General features: G+C 44.2%; 1 protein-coding gene across 1 annotated transcript in view; it reads right to left on the reverse strand.

The window, feature by feature from the left end:
- Positions 1-21,467, reverse strand: part of LOC142254433 (receptor-type tyrosine-protein phosphatase beta-like) — a 262,642-nt gene that overhangs the window by 200,756 nt on the left and 40,419 nt on the right. The window contains exons 2-4 of the mRNA XM_075325478.1: positions 8,711-8,729; positions 6,536-6,766; positions 3,332-3,601 (exon numbers count right to left, since the gene is read on the reverse strand). Coding sequence (XP_075181593.1) covers positions 3,332-3,601; positions 6,536-6,766; positions 8,711-8,729 — 520 coding nt within the window. The remainder of the gene's footprint in view (positions 1-3,331; positions 3,602-6,535; positions 6,767-8,710; positions 8,730-21,467) is intronic.

The raw sequence follows: 21,467 nt of genomic DNA on the forward strand, positions 1-21,467 counted from the left end.
TCGGTGTCACACGCAACGGCATCGCTAATGCGGCCGGATGTGCGTCACGAATTCCGTGACCCCAACGACTCCGCATTAGCGATGTCGCAGCGTGTAAACCCCGCTTAAGACGCATTCGGCAGAACGCAACGTGCGCACATTCCTGGAGAATTCATGCGTTCTGGATGCTTTCTCTGCCATAGACAGAGTGGGAAAAGCATCCAGGGGGCGTGTCTGACTGCAACCAATCATAGGTGCCGGGGGGCAGGGGAAGCAGGGAATACGTAATGGATTAATGAGCGGACGGCATTTTCAAAAGAGAAGTAGCTGCCACAGTGTGAACGCCGTGCAGCGCCGCGCCGGTGATTGTGGATCGGTGAGTATGAGAGAGGGGGGGAGAGGAATAGACTGACATGGACAGAGAGATAGAGACATAGAGATAGAGAGAGACCGACCGACAGAGAAAGAAAGACGAAAGACCTGCCTTTGTTATGTTAAAAAAACATGCGGATCGCAACAATAATGCAACGCAAATGCACTGCTTCACATTTTGGCAGCGATTTTCTACAACTCATTGATTTTAATGGGTGTAGAACGCAGCCAAAATGGCAAAAACAATTGACATGTTGCTTCTTCAAACGCATGGGTTTTTGACAAATTTTTGACAATCAAAACGCTGCGTTTCAAAAAGCATTGTGCACACAGATTTTGCATGATTCTCATAGACTTTGCTGGGGAATCAGAACGCATGCATTTTGTCAATGACACAGTGCAGTTGTAAACGCAGCCAAAACGCAGATAAAAACGCAAAGTGCGCACATAGCCTAAGGCTGTGTCCGCACTTTGAGTCGTCCAACTTGCAGTTCAGAACACACGTTTTGCCTTTAATTGATTTAGCCAAAGTTGCATTTTTCCAAAATTTAGCACTGAAAACGCATGCGTATTTTCCGCGTTTTAGATGCGTTTTCAGCGCTTTTTACATGCTTTTTCCATTGCGTTTTGACAGATGCGTTTTGAACATCAAAACACTGCTAAATAAAGTTTAATCAAACACAATGAAAAAAGAAAAAAAGGAACACATATATAATTTTTGAAATAAAGAAAATAGATATATTTAATAAAATTCTAGCGGTAATATACTATTTATCGGGAAAATAGCAATACTTTATTATTTTTCTTTAATTTAATTTAATTGTTGGACTGTGTGTGTGTGTGTAAAGGGACATATGAAATCATTATTTTGATGTCCAAAACGCATGTTTTCTGCACCTAAAAAGCAGGTAAAACGCTGGAATTTGTAAAATTCTTGCTTTTTGCCATTTCTCATTGACTTCAATGTTAGTAAAACACTGTAGAAATGGCGAAAACAATTGACATGCTGCTTCTTTGAACGCATGGTTTTTGCCACAAAATATGCAAATTAAACGCAGCGTTTTGAACTACAAAGTGCGGACAGGAATGTATTGTTTTCCATAGACTATCATGGAAAATCAAAACGCATGCCTTTTGGCATGAAAGCGCTGCAGCTCAAAACGCTGCGGAAACGCAGGTGAAAGCGCATAGCCTTATGCACAGAGCCACCATTTGTGGATGAGAGTTGCAGTAGACATTGCTGCTCCAGATTTATAGATTATCTGGCTCCTATTTTGGCTATGTTCGCACGTTGCGTTTTTTCCCGCGTTTCTGCAGCGTTTTTAGCGGCAGCGTTTTTGCGTTAAAACGCATGCATTTTTGTATTCCAGCAAAGTCTATGGGAAAAGCAGAAATCCTGTCTGCACTTTGCTTTTTTTTCTGCAGCGTTTAATTTGGATATTTGTGGTCAAAAACCATGCAGAAAAAGAAGCAGCATGTCAGTTGTTTTTGCCATTTCTGCAGCGTTTCCTTAACATTGGAGTCAATGAGAAATGTCAAAACGCAACCAAAATCAACTTTCCTGCGTTTTTCATGCTTTTTCCTGCTTTTCCACTGCGTTTTTGGCTTCAAAAACGCATGCTTTTCTGGCATAAAATTAAAGGGTTGTAATGTTCCTTTACACACACACAATAACCGAAAATTTAAATGCAAAAAAATAATAAACTTTAGCTATTTTTCTGGTAAAATGTGCATAACCACTATTATTTCATTAAAATTGATATTTTCCATATAGTTTTATTAAAAGTTAATTTTATCCTTTTTATTCTCTTTTTTCTTTCTTTTTGACTATTCCAACTTTATTTCTCAGTGTCTTGATCTACAAAACGCATCTGCAGAAACGCAGGTGAAAACGCAGGTAAAAAGCGCTGAAAACGCACTAAAAACGCGGTAAATACGCATGCGTTTTCAGCGCTGAAAAATGGTCAAAAGCCATTTGGTCAAAAACCAAGGGAAGGAAAACGTGCAGAATAAACTGCACGTACTCCGACGCAACGTGCGCACATAGCCTTAAGCGGGCTTTACACGCTGCGACATCGCTAATGCGGAGTCATTGGGGTCACGGAATTCGTGACGCACATCCGGCCGCATTAGCGATGCCGTTGCGTGTGAAACCGATAAGCGATTTTGCATCGTTGCAAAAACGTGCAAAATCGCTAATCGGTGACATGGGGGTCCACTCTCAAATCTCGTTACTGCAGCAGTAACGAGGTTGTTCCTCGTTCCTGCGGCAGCACACATCGCTGCGTGTGACGCCGCAGTAACGAGGAAGCTCCCCTTACCTGCCTCCCGGCCGCTATGAGGAAGGAAGGAGGTGGGCGGGATGTTACGCCCCGCTCAGCTCCGCCCCTCCGCTGCTATTGGGCGGCGGTTCAGTGACGTTGCTGTGACGCCGCATGGACCGCCCCCTTAGAAAGGAGGCGGTTTGCCCGTCACAGCGACGTCGCCGGACAGGTATGTATGTGTGACGGCTGTTGTGCGACACGGGCAGTGATTTGATGGGGGCGGGTACCCACACTAGCGATATCGGGACCGATATCGCAGTGTGTAAAGTAGCCTTTAGTCTGCTTTTTCCTTATGGCTGACAATTTAGTAGTGCGGCTTTATTTCTCTTCAGTGTGTGCAACACAGCTGGCGTCAGATCACACCAGGCGCCCGAAGCAGAAACATTTCTCCATGACGGGGCTAATGAGATAGGTCCTTTATTGAGCTTCGATTCCACTGCCATCCAATACATACTGTATAATAATTGTTGAGGGGAAAAAAGGCCACATTTTTGTTTTGTAAATAAACATTTCCTACTATATTAGTAATAATAATAATTAATAATAATTGTATTCATTTATATAGCGCTATTAATTCCACAGCGCTTCACATACATTGGCAGATACCAATGTAAGCGGGTATCATCTTTTATAAATGTTAGTTGCACTACCCTCACCTGTGCAGCTCGTATTAGACACCGGGTCGGATTCGGTGCTGTTATCGGCAGCTCTTGTATAGACCAGGAATGTATATGTTTCTCCTGGTGTCAGATTCATTATTGTCGCTGATTCACTTGGCACTATTGTATTATTCACTATTGTAGCTAATGAGGTGACATTGGTCTGGACTCTGTAAGATGTCTGATACCCGTCAGGTTTACTCCACGCCAGAGACACCGAATATGAGGTCACAGCGCCGATCTGCAGAGATTTCACAGACATCGGTTCTGGAAAAAAAAAAAATTAGAAGAACAAAGCTTATTAAAGCGACTCTGTCATAATAAACCACATACATCCAAAAAATAATACTGGTCCTCTTCTGTCAACACGTCTAGTGGTGGCACCACATATTGCGGATTGCACTGAGTGTTTTTTAGGAGTTTTTCATACAGAAACTCGTATTTTTCACTCAGTTTCAGCTCCAAAAGCTGAGCAAAAATGGCAGTCAAAGGCCGGAGTCACACTTGCGAGTGCCTCGCATGTAACTCGCGAGAGTTTCTTATTGACTCACCCGCCACGGCTGCACACTCTCCGGACAGGAATGTCTCAGCTGCATAGAGATACGTGCAGCCGACCCGCTCCTGCAGGAGAGTGTGCAGCCATGCCGGGTGATTTAATAAGAAACTCGCGCGAGTTACATGCGAGGCACTCACAAGTGCTAATTAATCAAGACTGGTGATTTTCTCAAGGTGGTGTGTAGGAGTCATATGCTACTGATTAATTAAGAAGTGCAAACTTCTTAATGAATCAGGAGCGTCTAACAAGTGGCGCACACCTCTGTGTGCCATGCCAGAAATCTCACTCCAATCTCTGACTGGAGTAAGATTTCTGGCATCAGTAACGCCACAGCTCATTATGAAATACACGCCCGTGCTGCACCCCCGTCATGTCAGAGGCTGGTGTGAAAATGACACAAGTTGCTACATTTCTGCACAACTCCAAGTTGCACAAAAATTTTCCAACTTTTTCAAAGCAATTTTACTCCAGAATTCTGGCAAAATTACCTTGATGAATTGGGACCTTAGTGTGAACACATCCTAAGAGTATGGCCATAGGTTCTGGATTATTTCAGGAAACGAGATTTTCAGTAAGGGCACGGTTCCACTTGTGTTTTGCATGAGCGAGTGCAATCCGATAAAAGATCGGATTGTTCTCACTTTAGTGCAAATCCATGGGGGCAATGTCCATCTGCAATTGATTTCTCATGCCATAGCGACATGCGGAATGAATTGCAGCATGTTGCGTTTGGCACCGAGTCTCGGCTCACACCCCCCCATACAAGTCTATGGCAGCATGTGAGACATCGCACTGCACTCATATGTAATCCGAGTGCAGTGCAATATACGCAGAGACAGGCCAGGGAGGAGATGGGGAGAAAGTGCACACTCCCTCTTCTCCGCAGCTGTGATGCGATCGCAAGTTGGCATCACAGTTGCATGACCCTTGGCTGATGCTCGCAGCAGAGGGTCATTAGCATATCGCTTCTGATGCTCTCGCATCCCAAGCTGTACGCAAGTGGAACCGTAAACTAAGAGTATGTGCGCACGTTGCGTTCTGCCGTGACAAATATTCTGCAGCAATTTGTCACTACATGTGCGTTTCAAAACGCATCCAAAACGCTGTGTTTTGGATGCAATTTGAATGCAGAATGGATGCATTTTTGACAGTGCGTTCCCACTCGGCTCTGCTACATCCTCATAGAGCCAAGTGGGAACGCACTGTCTGTCTAGCTGGCTGCTAGACAGAGCCGCGCGATGAGAATGAACTCAGATGAACATCCCCGACTTCATTGTCATTGCGCGGCTCTGTCTGTGTGCCACGGCCTGATTTGCGGTCACTGGTGAAGGACTCACCAGTGACCGCAAATCAGGCCGTGGCACACAGACAGAGCCGCGCAATCAGAATGAACTCGGATGAACTTCCCCGACTTCATTGTCATTACATGCTTATGCTTATGCATTATTTATGCTGTGTTCCTCTCTATTCCGTGCCCTGGAGACTCGGTTCCATGCAGGCATATGGTGGTTTTGTAGCTAATTTAGGAGTGGTATAAAATGAGGGTTTACACATTTTTCTGAGCCGTTTTTGTTTCACCCTGAAAGATCCTGGAACACAACTAAGGCTATGTGCGCATGTTGCGTTTTTACCCGCGTTTCTGCAGCGTTTTTAGCGGCAGCGTTTTTGGGTTAAAACGCATGCGTTTTTGATTTCCAGCAAAGTCTATGGGAAAAGCTGAAATCCTCTGCACTTTGCTTTTTTTTCTGCAGCGTTTAATTTGCATATTTGTGGTCAAAAACCATGCAGAAAAAGAAGCAGCATGTCAGTTGTTTTTGCCATTTCTGCAGCGTTTCCTTAACATTGGAGTCAATGAGAAATGGCAAAAAGCAACCAAAATGACAATTCCTGCGTTTTTCATGCTTTTTACCTGCTTTTCCACTGCGTTTTTGGCTCCAAAAACGCATGCTTTTCTGGGGAAAAATTAATGGGTTCTAATGTTCCTTTACACACACACAATAACTGAAAATTTAAATGTAAAAAAATAATAAACTTTAGCTATTTTTCTGTTAAAATGTGCATAACCACTATTATTACATTAAAATTGATAATTTCCCATATAATTCTATTAAAAGTTAATTTTATACTTTTTTTCTCTTTTTCCTTTCTTTTTGACTAATTCAACTTTATTTCTCAGCGTCTTGATCTCAAAAACGCATCTGCAGAAACGCAGGTGAAAACGCAGGTAAAAAGCGCTAAAAACGCACTAAAAACGCGGTAAAAACGCATGCGTTTTTAGCGCTAAAAAATGGTCAAAAGCCATTTGGTCAAAAACCAAGGGAAATAAAACGTGCAGAATAAACTGCAGGTACTCCGACGCAACGTGCGCACATAGCCTAAAAGGGCTCTCTCTATAGTACCAAAACTCTTAGAAAAAAAACACAAATATTGTGTGTAGTTGTATATGCTCATAATTACATCATGACTTCTGTTAATAACGCACAGTCACATGCGAGAGGAAACAATGATTTTACATAGGGGGCTTTCAGGGATTGCAGCAAGGTTTAGATTGATATGAAAGCAAAAAATAAAAATGCAAAAAAAATGATACAACCAAATGCAACATGGATCCAGACAAATCATGACACCGGCAGCCTCATACTTACTGGTGGTGACGTTGCGGCAGCAGCTGATTGTGCCGTTCCCATAGTAGATCACATACTGTGTACCAGACACAAAGCTCATGAGGGACGTGTTATTCCAGCTGCCATCAGATGCCTGCATCATAGAACCATTTATATACGTTATATTCTGCAGGAAGAATCCCCCGGCCAGCCCAGTGATGGTGATCTGAGAGGTGGTCGCCTGGATGACGATTGTTTGGCATTCGGGTATTACTGTAAAGCAAATATATTATCAGCCATAGTTAAAAATTAAACAACAACAGAAGCATTGTACGATCTGGAGAAATTTTATGGAATGTAACAACATGTTCTCTTGTTGATGATATGTGCTTGCTGACATCAAATAAAATAAAAAATTAAACAACTTTGCAAATGGTTTAGTATGAAAAAAAAAAAATCCGTACTTTTTTGCTTACAGCTCCCATACAAATCTATTTGTCTCCATAGTTAACGACTAAAAACAAAGGACTAATACAGCTATCATGTGTTAAGCTATGTGCGCACGGGAGCTCGCAGCTGCGGATATATACGCAGGTATGTCCGCAGGTTTCCTGCAGCAGCTCCCCGGATTCCAGCGAAATATCAGCGGTAAACCTGCGGACATTGATGTGGCTTACCTGCGGAAGTTCCGGCCTCTATCTCCATAGTGGAGGGCCGGGATTTCCGCAGGTAATTCCGCAGGAATAATGGACATGCAGTTATGTGTGGCTGCAAGACATCCGCAGCATGTTCCGCAGCCACACATACCGCAGCATGGACACAGCACTCCTCATGTCCCATAGGATAACATGGGGAGTGTCTGTACTTGCTTAAACCTTCGGATTTATCTAGAAAATCCAGATAAATCCGCAGGTTTTCCGCGGCAAAATCCGCAGGTGCGAGCACCCGTGGGCACATAGTCTTAAGGCCGCTTTACATGCTGCGACATCGCTCAAGCAATCTCGTTGGGGTCACGCACATCCAGCCGCTTTAGCAATGCCTTTGCGTGTGACACCTATGAGCGATTTTGCATTGTCGCAAAAACGTGCAAAATCGCTCATCAGTGACACGGGGGTCCTTTCTCGAATATCGTTGCTGCTGCAGTAACGATGTAGTTCGTCGTTCCTGCGGCAGCACACATCGCTCCATGTGACACCGCAGGAACGAGGAACCTCACCTTACCTGCCTCCCGCCCGCAATGCGGAAGGAAGGAGGAGGGCGGGATGTTACGTCCCACTCATCTCCGCCCCTCCGCTTCTATTGGGCGGCGGTTCAGTGACGCTGCTGTGATGTCGCTGTGACGCTGAACGAACCGCCCCCTTAGAAAGGAGGCGGTTCGGCGGTCACAGCGACGTCGCTAGGCAGGTAAGTAGTGTGACGGGTCTGGGCGATGTTGTGCTCCACGGGCAGCGATTTGCCCGTGTCGCACAACCGATGGGGCGGGAACCCACACTAGCGATATCGGTCACAATATCGCAGCGTGTAAAGCGGCCTTTACACTTGTCCCCCTTCTCATGGCTGTAGATTACAAGAAGAACTGCATTGTCCTGTATAGAAATTGTATACATAAAATAGTAGAAGACTTTTCTTCTAAGACTATTGGCATAGGTGCTGTATTTATATTTTGGAAGTAATGGAGATATAGATTGCTTAATTCTACATAAGAAGTCTTACATTTGCTGCACCAATAAAACATATCTCCATCATTTGGAACCTACAGTACTGATTTTAATCATTATTACATAATGATCATCATCATCTTTTCTTTTAGCCGCTGATGCCAGTTGATTCAGTGACCAACGCTTCCCCAGCATTCAAGTATCGCTTCACTGTGTGTTTCACTTGATTTATTGCTTTTCTCTTAATTAGTTAAGTTCTTAACTGGCTTAAACCTCTCTGTAAATTTGAGGTGGTTGTACTTATTAAACAACTTTATTTTTTATTTTATTTTTTCTCATATTTGAAGGGTCGGCATTGGAACCTATTTATGCCCTCCAACCACACAGAGGACCATTATCTTTACAACACAGGCATGAACTTCGGCCAATAAACTAGTAAAATCTAGCGACCTACTAAAATGTGCAAATAAATCCAGCATTTACTTGACCACTAGGTGGCACCAGAGCTTACTATAAGACAAAATGGAAGAAATAAATGAAAGAGGAGGCTGCTGCTTACCATCACAGGACGACACCACCTGGAAAATAGCAAAACATGAGAGTTAGCAACACTTCTTATTATAAAGTAGCATCAGATAGGTTACAAAGATGTTCCATGGATACAATAGGGGGTGGTACTGCCATAGCTGTGCACTAAATGGGCATGATTACAGTCATTACTCTCCAGGGGCAGTGTGGTGCTGAACTGGTATACCTAATAAGTAGTGTTGAGCGGATCCGAACTATAAAAATCCGGATCCGCGCGGTTTCAGCGTCCGATCCGGGTCCGACCCGGACGCGGGAATCCGGCTGCACGATCCGGAATTTTTTTTTCTCTCTATCTCACTCTCACTCTCTCTCGTCCCGGATCCGCTCCCCCATTGACATACATGGGTCCGGATTCCGGATCGGATCCGGACTTCTTTGACAACCCGCGACGGATCCGCCGGACCCGGATTATTGGACGTCCGTGCAGCTCTAAACCTTCTTTGTATTATACTATGTGTCCAAGTCTATTATTTGAAGAACTGTGCTTTTAAGACCATCATGCGTGATGCTGGCTACTCATCCCAGTGTATCTAAGCTCACGTATGATATTGTCTGCTGATCAATGTATTAAAGCTTATCACAAAGGGATGTTGTCTTCTGATCCAGTGTATCTAAGCCTACAATACGGTTACTGTTTGCTGGATCATGCATCTAATCCCATCATGAGAAAGACCGTCTAAGGCACTGTGAGCACTAGAAAAATAATTTTCTTAAGAAGATTCCAGAGGCTCAGAAAGAATACCGCACCGAAATCCGCATCCAAATCCGCATGCGGTTTGTTGCGTTTTGCTGCGGAAATGCCACAGCCAGCGTCGGACTGGCTACTGGAGGAATCTCCAGTAATACCAGGTCTGGCCGCGGTTAGCTGCACTGAACTCCGGAGCTTCCACCTGAGCTCCAGAGTGCAGCCTAGACTAAACTGCGAGTGCCGAGTGATTGATTCCCCGACGCTTGCAGCCTAGACTAAACTGCGAGCGCCGAGTGATTGATTCCCCGGCGATTGCCGTTTAGTGCAGCCCAGCCTCTCTACAGCTGTCACCTGAGCTCCGGAGATCAGCCCAGCCTGAACTAAACTGCAATCGCCATGGGATCAATCACTCGGCGCTTGCAATTTAGTCTACGCTGCACTCCGGGGCTCAGGTGACATCTCCGGAGTTCAGTACAGGTAACCGCGGCCAAGCCTGGTATTACTGGAGATTCCTCCAGTAGCCAGTCCCGCAGCTACCTACGGAAAATAATTGACATGCAATTGTTTTTGCTGCGAGAATCCCGCAGCAAAACATGCAGCTGTCAAAATCCGCATAGTGCGCACAGCTTTTTTTTCCCCATAGGATTTGCTGGTGAATCACTGCAGAGATGTTATGAACATTTTCTGCAGCGAAACATGCAGCAAATCCGCGGGTAATCCACGATAAATTCCATCTAGTGCGCACAAGGCCTAAATAGGCAATTTACCTAAACCTATCTAAACCTTACTTTTGTCTGTTGGGTCATGTATCTAGATCAGTGTTTCCCAAACTCCAGTCCTCACGGTCCCCAACAGATCATGTTTTCAGGATATCCTAAAGGCTGCTTTACACACAGCGACATCACTAGCGATGTCGCTGGTGAAAGCACACACCCCCATCGGTTGTATCGTTAGTCCCCGTCACACATACTTACCTGCCTAATGACGTCGCTGTGGCCGGCGAACCGTCTCCTTTCTAAGGGGGCTGTTCGTGCAGCGTCACAGCGACGTCACACGGCAGCCGTCCAATAGAAGCGGAGGGGCGGAGAGCAACCGAAAGAAAGTGACGCCTCGTTGCCGGAGGACGCAGGTAAAGTGTTGTTCCTCGTTCCTGGGGTGTCACACGTAGCGATGTGTGCTGCCTCAGGAACGACAAACAACCTGCGTCCTGCATCAGCAACGATATTTGGAATTAGAACGACGTGTCAACGATTAACGATTAGGTGACTAATTGTGATCGTTAGCGGTCGTTCGTACGTTTCACACGCTAACGAGGCCGGATGTGCGTCACGAACTCCTTGACCCCAACGACATCTCGTTAGCGATGTCGTTGCGTGTAAAGCCCCCTTTAGGTTTAATAGGTGATGGAATCATTATCAAGGCATCACCTTTCCAATACTAAGGAAATCCCGAAATCATGACCAGTTGGAGGCCATGACATGAGGACTGGAGTTTGGGAACCACTGATCTAGACCAATTTTGTGATACTGTATACTGATCCACTGTATCTAAGTTGATAATTTGTAGTACTGTCTGCTGATCCAGTGAATCTAAACCTTCCATATGTGATACTGCACCATGAATCTAAGCCTATCATGTGTTTTACTGTCAACTAATCTAATTTATCTAAGGTGTATAGAAAAAAACTATATGGTATCACTAAAAATGTCACTTTGTCCTGCAAAGAATGAAGCCCCCCCAAAAATAATTTTTTTTCTATGTGCGGCCCATACACCCAGCCGAGTTTGAGACCCCTGATCTAAACCTTACTTTTGTCTATACTGTCGGGCCATGTATGTAATCCAATTGTGTGATACTGTCTACTTAGCCACTGTATCTAAGCCTATCATGTGTGATACTGTCTGCTGATCCCCAGTTGGAGGATTCCAGTATAGCACGATGCAATAAATATTGGGACAATGGCTGCATTGTGAGAGCGGCTGCGTGCATTATGAGCTGTAGCTATTAGGGCTCGTTCACACCAGTGTATAACTTGGACGAGCGCTACCTGATGTTTTATCTGACAGCACTCGGCCCAATGTTATACTAAGGGGCAGTGCCGATTTTCTTTTTTTCTTATGCTGCTTCAGTTGGGGAGCACCCATTCAAGTCTATAGGCCGCTTTACACCCTGCATGCGTACCCGCCCCCGTTGGTTGTGCGTCACGGGCAAATAGCTGCCCGTGGCGCACAACATCGCTAGTCCCCGTCACACTTCTTACCTGCCTAGCGACGTCGCTGTGACCGGTGAACCGCCTCCTTTCTAAGGGGGAGGTTCGTTGGGCGTCACAGCGACGTCACTAAGCGGCCGCCCAATCGAAGCAGAGGGGCGGAGATGAGCGAGACGAACATCCCGCCCACCTCCTTCCTTCCTCATTGCGGGCGGCCACAGGTACGGTGAGGTTCCTCGTTTCTGCGGTGTCGCACATAGCGATGTATGCTGCTGCAGGAACGACGAACTACCTTGCGTCCTGCAACAGCAACGATATTTGGGAACTGGACAGCGTGTCAACGAGCAACGATAAGGTGAGTATTTTTGCTCGTTAGCGGTCGCTCGTACGTTTCACACGCAATGAAGTCGCTAACGAGGCCGGATGTGCCTCACGAATTCCGTAACCCCAACGACATCGCGTTAGCGATGTCGTTGCATGTAAAGCGGCCTTTAGAGTGCATGGAAATCATCGGAGAGCACAAGGATGACATTCGATATCTGTAAACTCACACAATATGGAGAAGATGGAGAAATTGTGTTCTCCACCTTCTCTTCACCTGTGCTATGATTCTCTCACGCAAGAGAATCGGATCACACAAAGCTGACACTCGGCTCTAATCAGAGACTTATTTGCATATTTGATCTAATTCTATCACATGAGAGAATATACGGCCTGTGACCACTGGAAGGCTCTGACGTGTCACAATCACATTGATTATTTATTTTCCTGTTCCGTCACTTCCCTCTTTTCTCCTACATCCTGCTCAGTCACCATTTCCCTTCTTATCATGGTCTCAAGCAGCTTTCCCCTCAGTATAGTGTGAAGTAATGCCAGACATTTCAGACCCCACAATTAACATCAACATGATATAATGAAACACTTTCTAAAGGGCCCGTTACACGCTCCGATATATCTAACGATATGTCGTCGGAGTCACGTCGTAAGTGACGCACATACGGCATCATATGACATATCGTAGCGTGTGACAGCTACGAGCGACTGTGAACGAGCAAAAATACTCACCTTATCATTGCTTGTTGTCATGTCGCTTATTTTCAAAAAATCGAACGTCCTCCTGCGTGCCGGTTGGTCATTGTTCCCGAGGCAGCACACATCGCTCCGTGTGACACCCCGGGAATGATGAACTGCAGCTTACCTGCGTCCCACCGGCAATGCGGAAGGAAGGAGGTGGGCGGGATGTTACGTCCCGCTCATCTCCGCCCCTCCGCTGCTGTGTGACGTCGCTGTGACGCCGAACGTCCCTCCCCCTTCAGGAAGAGGATGTTCACCGCCCACAGTGAGGTCGTTTGGAAGGTAAGTACGTGTGACGGGGGTTACCAACTTTGTGCAACACGGGCAACAAATTGTTCAAAAAAATGAACCAGGACGTTCAGGTACGATCGGCAATATCGCAGCGGGGGGGCTGATCGCTGCTATGTGTCACACGTAGCAAGGTCACTGTTGCGTCACAACCCTGTGAAGGTTCAATGATCTCGCTAACGACATTGCTATATGTGACGGGGGCTTAACAAAATCAGCTCTGCTTCATCTGAGCAACATTATAGTATTTGTATGGACTCTGAAGTTACAGAATCTGATAAGCTGCTAAAGACAATAGTTTTCAGCTCAGTAAAACAATCTATGTTGAATTGTTGAATGTACGCTCCATGGTCAAATGCAACTATAATTCTAGGAATGTAAAAATTCAGGTATAGTGACGTGGAAATTCCTGTAAATGTTTTGCAAATACTTCGATGACAACAATTTTTTACATGACTCTTCCTGGTATAACCCTGGTGTAAAATACACTTTACTATTTTTAAAAAATAAACTTTTATGACTTTTTTTTATTGCCCTTTCAAAAAAAAAAAAATAGGTTTGTGGAGGTCCACAACTCGATACTTTCTCCAAATACTCAAAAACGTCCCCAAGAGGTGTCCCGGTGAGGAGCACATAGGTTCTGGCTGAGTGTGCAGAGTATGGATTCAATAGAAAAGAGTAGGCTACGAAGCCTCTGTATGCTTTCTAATGAGTTTGTACTATGCTCTGTGTGCACCTGTCGTCTCAGCTGGGCATAGAGGTGTATGATCAGGGGGAAGGGGACCTCCGCTGATCGAATTGCAATTGGCTTCCCATCGCTTCCCCTCGCCCAAAGACTCCAGTTCAAAACATTACCCATGACATACAAAGTCATCCACAACCTGTCTCCTCCTTACATCTGTGACCTGGTCTCCCGGTACCTACCTGCACGCAACCTCCGATCCTCACAAGATCTCCTTCTCTACTCCTCTCTTATCTCCTCTTCCCACAATCGTGTACATTATTTCTCCCGTGCCTCCCCCATACTCTGGAACGCTCTACCTCAGCATATCAGACTGTCCCCTACCGTGGAAAGCTTCAAGAGGAAACTAAAGACCCATCTCTTCCGACAAGCCTGCAACCTACAATAACCCTCAGTCCAGTAGACCACTGCGCAACCGGCTCTGTCCTCTCCTATTGTACCCTCACCCATTCCCTGTAGACTGTGAGCCCTCGTGGGCAGGGTCCTCTCTCCTCTTATACCAGTCTATTTTTCTCCTATTGTACCCTCACCCATTCCCTGTAGACTGTGAGCCCTCGTGGGCAAGGTCCTCTGTCCTCCAATACTAGTCCATTTTGTACTGTTAATGATTGTTGTACGTATGTCCTCTTTCAATTGTAAAGCGCCATGGAATAAATGGCGCTATAATAATAAATAATAATAATAAATAATAATGTTATAATAGTTTACTTTTTAACTTCCATGACAAGGGCGACCACTGACAATCTACAGCAGATGATTAGTGCACCAGTATGGGGGGGCTCTCCGGCACCCTGCAGCACCCATGCTGCAAAGCAAAGCCCCCACAGCTCTAGCCCACTCACCCTACAGTCACACCACCACAGTAGAAATGGCTGCCACACAGCAACAGTAGAAGTAAAAGGGACTGAAAAACTCAATCTTCACATGTTCTAAAACTATTAGCAGAGAACAACAATAAGAGGGAGAGGTCCTGGGTACAAAGATTTTTTTTTAGCTCCTTCCATTTGGGGTTGGTGCTGTGTGGTGGCCATTGTTGCTGTGCCTGTTCCCACTGACACGGCAGTGGACTTCATACAGTCTGATAATCTAACAACCTCATGTTCAGCTTTATAAACCTTTGCCTACCGGCATTAGATCAATATATGATTTTTGGATGTACCGTCCATGTTTTTCTTTACAGATATGGTATAGAAGCTGGATACTGTGCCAAGCATCGAGCTAAAAAAAAATAAAAAATTGGGAGGAGTATTTTGAGAATGCCACCAGTTGGTCTCGGCAAACACAGCATTGCTGAGAACACTCAATATATTGAACGCCTAAGAGCAGCTGACATGACAGACACAATGCTACAATGCTCTGCTCAAATGTCCTTTTAAGCTGAACACCAGGAATTTGATATTTATCCAATGGTTCCCATTTGGATATCTTTTGGGACAAAAATAGCCTTTTCCTTCATTTTACAAAATCTTTTGTTTTTTTTTAAAGCATTACAAGTAGGGATAGATGAGCAAACTGAAACGGGCTTCGACCCTCAGCTGTCTGCTTTACCTGGGCTGGTTATCAAAAATAGAGGGAACACGACCTTGGTGGTTTACGGACCTTTCTTTGCCTTGCCCCTCATTGGACCATGATACAATTCCCAGCGACCGGACCCTTTTGACCCTCTTGCTTAACACTTCATTTTGACAGCAAATTTATATTACCTAAAATGTGTTTTCCACCAGACAGTGTAATGTTGGATGTCACCTGATTGTTTTTCTTTGTTGTTGTAGAAAAGGAAAAACGTCTAATAAAATATAAAGTTGTAAAAAAAAACCCAGAGGGAACCCTATGTCGTTTTTTAAAAATTATTTATTTATAAATAAATATTAATTAAAAAAATCGGCATGAGGTCTCCCTTATTTTTGATTATGAGCCAAGGTAAAGCAGACAGCTGGGGGCTAGTATTATCAGGCTGGGAATGTTCATGGTTATTTGGTCCTTCCCAGCCTAAGAATAGCAGTCATTCTGATTTTATCTAGCAAGTTTGCAATAAAGCCAAAGAATTTTATCGAAATCATTCGAAGCTGAAATTATTTTTCCTTTTTCTTTTATCATTTACACCGGACAGGGTATTTTCCATGCTCCACAGAGGTTAGGCCCATGTGCAGGTGAGCTGTCTATTTATTATTATTATTATTAATAATAATAATCTTTATTCATTTATATAGCGCTATTAATTCCACAATGCTTTATATACATTGGCAACACTGTCCCCATTGGGGCTCACAACCTAAAGTCCATACCAGTATGTTTTTGGAGTGTGGGAGGAAACTGGAGTACCCAGAGGAAACCCACACAAACAAGGGGAGCACATACAAACTCTTTGCAGATATTGTCCTTGGTGGGATTAGAACCCAGGACCCCAGCGCTGCAAGACTGCAATGCTAACCACTGAGCCACCGTGCCACTATTTCTGTATGTTGTTAAGAATAGCAGCCACCCCAGAAGGGGCGCTTCACATTAGTTGCGCCAATTATAGTGCTTTGCCCGACTCTTCCCAATTACCCTGGTGCAGTGCCAATCATGGTAATATTTTTAGGGTTGATGTCAGCTGTACAATGTCAGCTGGCATTAAGCCCAGGGTTTAGTAATGGAGAGGCACCTATCACACCCCCCCCATTACTAATCCAATTTATTACTTTTAAAAAAATCTTTGAAGTTTCAACATAATCCAATGGTGTAATGTCCCACCATGTCAATTGAATCCTATGGACTCCCAATCTCAGAAGAAGGCTCCATAGGTCACTTCTGGTCAGTGGCAGGAACGAAATGCCTCACCATTGACTTATATGGAGTTTGGGGTCAAGTCTGGGTACCAAACTGAACTTTTAATTAAAGTGCGGCCGAGCCCGGACATCAATGGGTCCATTCATCCCTAATTACATAGTCTGATATCAAAATATTACAGGCAAAGTCAGAATATCACTTTACAGGCCTTAGACTCGAAACCCATGACAAACAGCAAACACCCTGCCTGTCCCCATCTAGCAATGCCATTAATACCAGCCCATATTTGACTAGCTAAGCTGCTGTTTTCCATTTCCACCATGACTATGTCCTGGAGATTACAGTTAAGCCCTGGCCATAAATGGTTTTTGTTTCTCACCAGTTGAACGGTAAAACATCTACAATCATAGAGGAACTACACAAATGAAGAACAAAAACACAACTGCCATACAGTGCACAATCTACAGAAGTAAATTATATAACCGCCAAACTGTGCACCAGTGCAGGATCAGGTGAAGTACCATTATATCGCAAATATACAGCCCAATAATCTATATTACCGTTTTCGTAAAGGTCATAGTTTTTCCAGATGTGTACAGTCATATGAAAAAGTTTGGGCACCCCTATTAATGTTAACCTTTTTTCTTTATAACAATTTGGGTTTTTGCTATTTCAGTTTCATATATCTAATAACTGATGGACTCAGTAATATTTCTGGATTGAAATGAGGTTTATTGTACTAACAGAAAATGTGCAATCCGCATTTAAACAAAATTTGACCGGTGCAAAAGTATGGGCACCCTTATCAATTTCTTGATTTGAACACTCCTAACTACTTTTTACTGACTTACTAAAGCACTATATTGGTTTTGTCACCTCATTGAGCTTTGAACTTCATAGGCAGGTGTATCCAATCATGAGAAAAGGTTTTTAAGGTGGCCACTTGCAAGTTGTTCTCCTATTTGAATCTCCTATGAAGAGTGGCATCATGGGCTCCTCAAAACAACTCTCAAATGATCTGAAAACAAAGATTATTCAACATAGTTGTTCAGGGGAAGGTACAAAAAGTTGTGTCAGAGATTTAAACTGTCAGTTTCCACTGTGAGGAACATAGTAAGGAAATGGAAGAACACAGGTACAGTTCTTGTTAAGCCCAGAAGTGGCAGGCCAAGAAAAATATCAGAAAGGTAGAGAAGAAGAATGGTGAGAACAGTCACGGACAATCCACAGACCACCTCCAAAGACCTGCACCATCATCTTGCTGCAGATGGTATTAATGTGCATCGGTCAACAATACAGCGCACGTTGCACAAGGAGAAGCTGTATGGGAGAGTGATGCGAAAGAAGCCGTTTCTGCAAGCACGCCACAAACAGAGTCGCCTGAGGGATGCAAAAGCACATTTGGACAAGCCAGTTACATTTTCGAAGAAGGTCCTGTGGACTGATGAAACAAAGATTGAGTTGTTTGGTCTTACAAAAAGGCGTTATGCATGGAGGCAAAAAAAACACGGCATTCCAAGAAAAGCAGTTGCTACCCACAGTAAAATTTGGTGGAGGTTCCATCATGCTTTGGGGCTGTGTGGCCAATGCCGCCACCAGGAATCTTGTTAAAGTTGAGGGTCGCATGGATTCAACTCAGTATCAGCAGATTCTTGACAATAATGTGCAAGAATCAGTGACGAAGTTGAAGTTCCGCAGGGGATGGATATTTCAGCAAGACAATGATCCAAAACACCGCTCCAAATCTACTCAGGGATTCATGCAGAGGAACAATTACAATGTTCTGGAATGGCCATCCCAGTCCCCAGACCTGAATATCATTGAACATCTGTGGGATGATGTGAAGCGGCGGTCCATGCTCGGCGACCATCAAACTTAACTGAACTGGAATTGTTTTGTAAACAGGAATGGTCAAATATACCTTCATCCAGGACCCAGGAACTCATTAAAAGCTACAGGAAGCCACTAGAGGCTGTGATTTCTGCAAAAGGAGGATCTACAAAATATTAATGTCACTTTTATGTTGAGGTGCCCATACTTATGCACCGGTCAAATTTTGTTTAAATGCGGATTGCACATTTTCTGTTAGTACAATAAACCTCATTTCAATCCAGAAATATTACTCAGTCCATCAGTTATTAGATATAAGAAACTGAAATAGCAAAAACCCAAATTTGAAAAAGTTTGGGCACCCCTATTAATGTTAACCTTTTTTCTTTATAACAAGAAAAAAGGTTAACATTAATAGGGGTGCCCAAACTTTTTCATATGACTGTATATACAAGGAGAGTTTCCAGGCAGTTTGGGGTATTTCCATGTAGAACAAAGCAAAAAGTTTAAAGGGATTTGCAAGATTAGAAAAAAAAAAGTGTCTAATTTTTTGCCCCCAGAAACAGTGATACTCTTGTGTAAACTTTGTGTCTCGAAACACAAATCATCCTCATTTTAAACAGATCTTTTGTTCTAATCCTTTACAGTCCTTTTGGGAAATCCGGATTAAAATGTCACCAGGTAGATTTATCATTCAAGAACCTAACATTACAAAGTAACTATCAGTGGAGCTGCAATTTTGGACAGAATGGTCGTCACTCTGGCTTTCCAGAAACTTTGATGACCCACCATCTATACACGGAGGCTTTCAATTTCTATTCATATATTCAGGCAGACTGATGGTGTAATATTAGCTGATGTCACTGATTCAATATTGAGTAGGAGTCAAACAATAAACCCCATTGAAATGTTTCCAGGCAGATCTTCAGTTATTTGGGCTACTCGTCTGATTGTCTTAGTATCCTACAATGCGTCCTCTCATAGATCTCCTCGTCCCATGTATAGCAGAGTCATTCTATGACCTTCATTATTTGTAGAAAGCAGTCCATAAACAGTGGCTTCATGTAGACTGCACACTAGAAAACTCAGTGGTAACATAAACTTTCACTAAAACTCAGAATAAAGACCTGAGCTACACATTGAGGAGAACGTGGTAAACTACCAAGACTGCAAAGTAACCACAATAACTTCCTAAACATAAAAAATAGCAGATGACATTGTAATAACAGATTATTTTTGCCAAAGAAAACTATTTCTATTTCAATTGTGGAAGTGGCACGATTTCACCGCAAGTCACAGTGTCACTATTGTGCAGAACTGATATAAAGCAGGGGTCTAAAACTTGGTTGGGTGTAAGGGCCGCACATAGAAAAACAATAATTTGGGGGGCAACATCCTGTAGTAGTGTGCCCATCCTTGTCCCCATCCTGTAGTAATGTGCTCTATCCTTGGCCCCTTGTAGTAATGTGCCCATCCTTGTCCCCATCTTATAGTAATGTGCCCCATCCTTGTCCTCATCTTGTAGTAATGTGCCTCATCCTTGTCCCAATCCTGTAGTAATGTGCCCCATCCTTGTCTCCATCCTGCAGTAATGGGCCCCATCCTTGTCCCCATCCTGTAGTAATGTTCCCCATTTTTGTCCCCATCCTGTAGTAATGTGCCCCATCCTTGTCCCCATCCTGTAGTAATGTGCTCCATCCTTGGCCCCTTGTAGTAATGTGCCCATGCTTGTCCCCATCCTGTAGTAATGTGCCCATCCTTGTGTCCATCCTGTAGTAATGTGCCCCTGCTGGTCCTCTTCTGGTAGTAATGTGCCCATCCTGTAGTAATGTGCCCCATCATTGTCCCCTTCTTGTAGTAATGTGCCCATCCTGTAGTAATGGCCCCTTTTACTAATGTGACCATCCTGTAGTAATGTCCCTTTTTACTAATGTGCTCTTGCAGGTCCTCTTTTTGTAGTTATGCCCCCTTTACTGGTCCTCTTCTTGTAGCAATGTCCCATACTGGTCCCCGATTGTACCATTCTTTACATATACACACAAAAAAACCCCAAAACATTATTCTCACCTGTTCTCCATTCCCTCTGCGTCCTCTTTCCTGCTTCATGAGGCCTGCAGGCACATGGACCCGGTAACGATTGCAACCACTGTCAGCACTTCTTCAGAAATTCAGATGAATGTTTTGCCGGCGCTGTGCCGAGTGAAGCTCTCTCTGCACAGCTATTCCAATGGCAACCGCTGGCCAATCAGGGGCAAGCAGCTGAATTCATATGCGTCAGTTGCTTGCCACTGATTGGCCAGCAGCTGCCTTTGGGAATAGTTGTACAGAGAGAGCTTTACTCTGTGCAGCGCTGACAAAACGTTCATCTGAAATAAAGCTCTGACGGCTGTGGCCCCTGCACCAGCAGCGAGCGTTACCAGGTCCATGGGCCTGCGGGCCACAAAAAGCAGCCTGACGGGCCGCGTGATATAAAGGATGAAGTAAAACGTAACAGTATTACATCCAGCCCTATAAAGTAACAATTCTGGATTGCTTGTTCTTAGAACTTTATGTTCTCTTTTTCCTCTTCTTATAAGGTGTTACCATTACTCTTGTCAAAGGGGTGTGTCTCTACATCATCCAATACCCGCAGTGATTGGTCAGTGCCAAACGGTGGAAGGACAGGTAACACCCAGCTGGCAATTTGTATTTATACATTTCCAGGAATGACAACAGAGGAACGAAGCATGCTTCTGAATTATTTCATGGAGAAAACACGCATTCAGTAAAGCAGACATGCCCGAGGGCTGACAAGTCCCTTTTAAATGTGATCCAGTATGTTCTAGGCATGTGATAAAACGCTTTCTCATTACCCAGAACCCCTGGCTCCTGTGAATGGTATGCAGAATTGCTTGTTTTGAGAGGGGAGTGAGAATTCTTATCTGCATCATTAGCCCATTTCACTGTCATTTTTCTTAGTTACTTCCTGTTGCAAGACAAGAGCAAAATTCCCCGTCACTGTAAATCGTGCATTACAGGGACACTGTCCGGCTAGGGATACTGCTGCTATAAGGCTTGAAAGGTAACTAAAAGCTGCCATGTACATCCAGCTGACCATCTATTGTGCCTATATGGGCCCCCATTGCAGC

Source organism: Anomaloglossus baeobatrachus, chromosome 10 (genome assembly GCF_048569485.1).
Source record: "Anomaloglossus baeobatrachus isolate aAnoBae1 chromosome 10, aAnoBae1.hap1, whole genome shotgun sequence".
NCBI classification, from domain to species: domain Eukaryota; kingdom Metazoa; phylum Chordata; class Amphibia; order Anura; family Aromobatidae; genus Anomaloglossus; species Anomaloglossus baeobatrachus.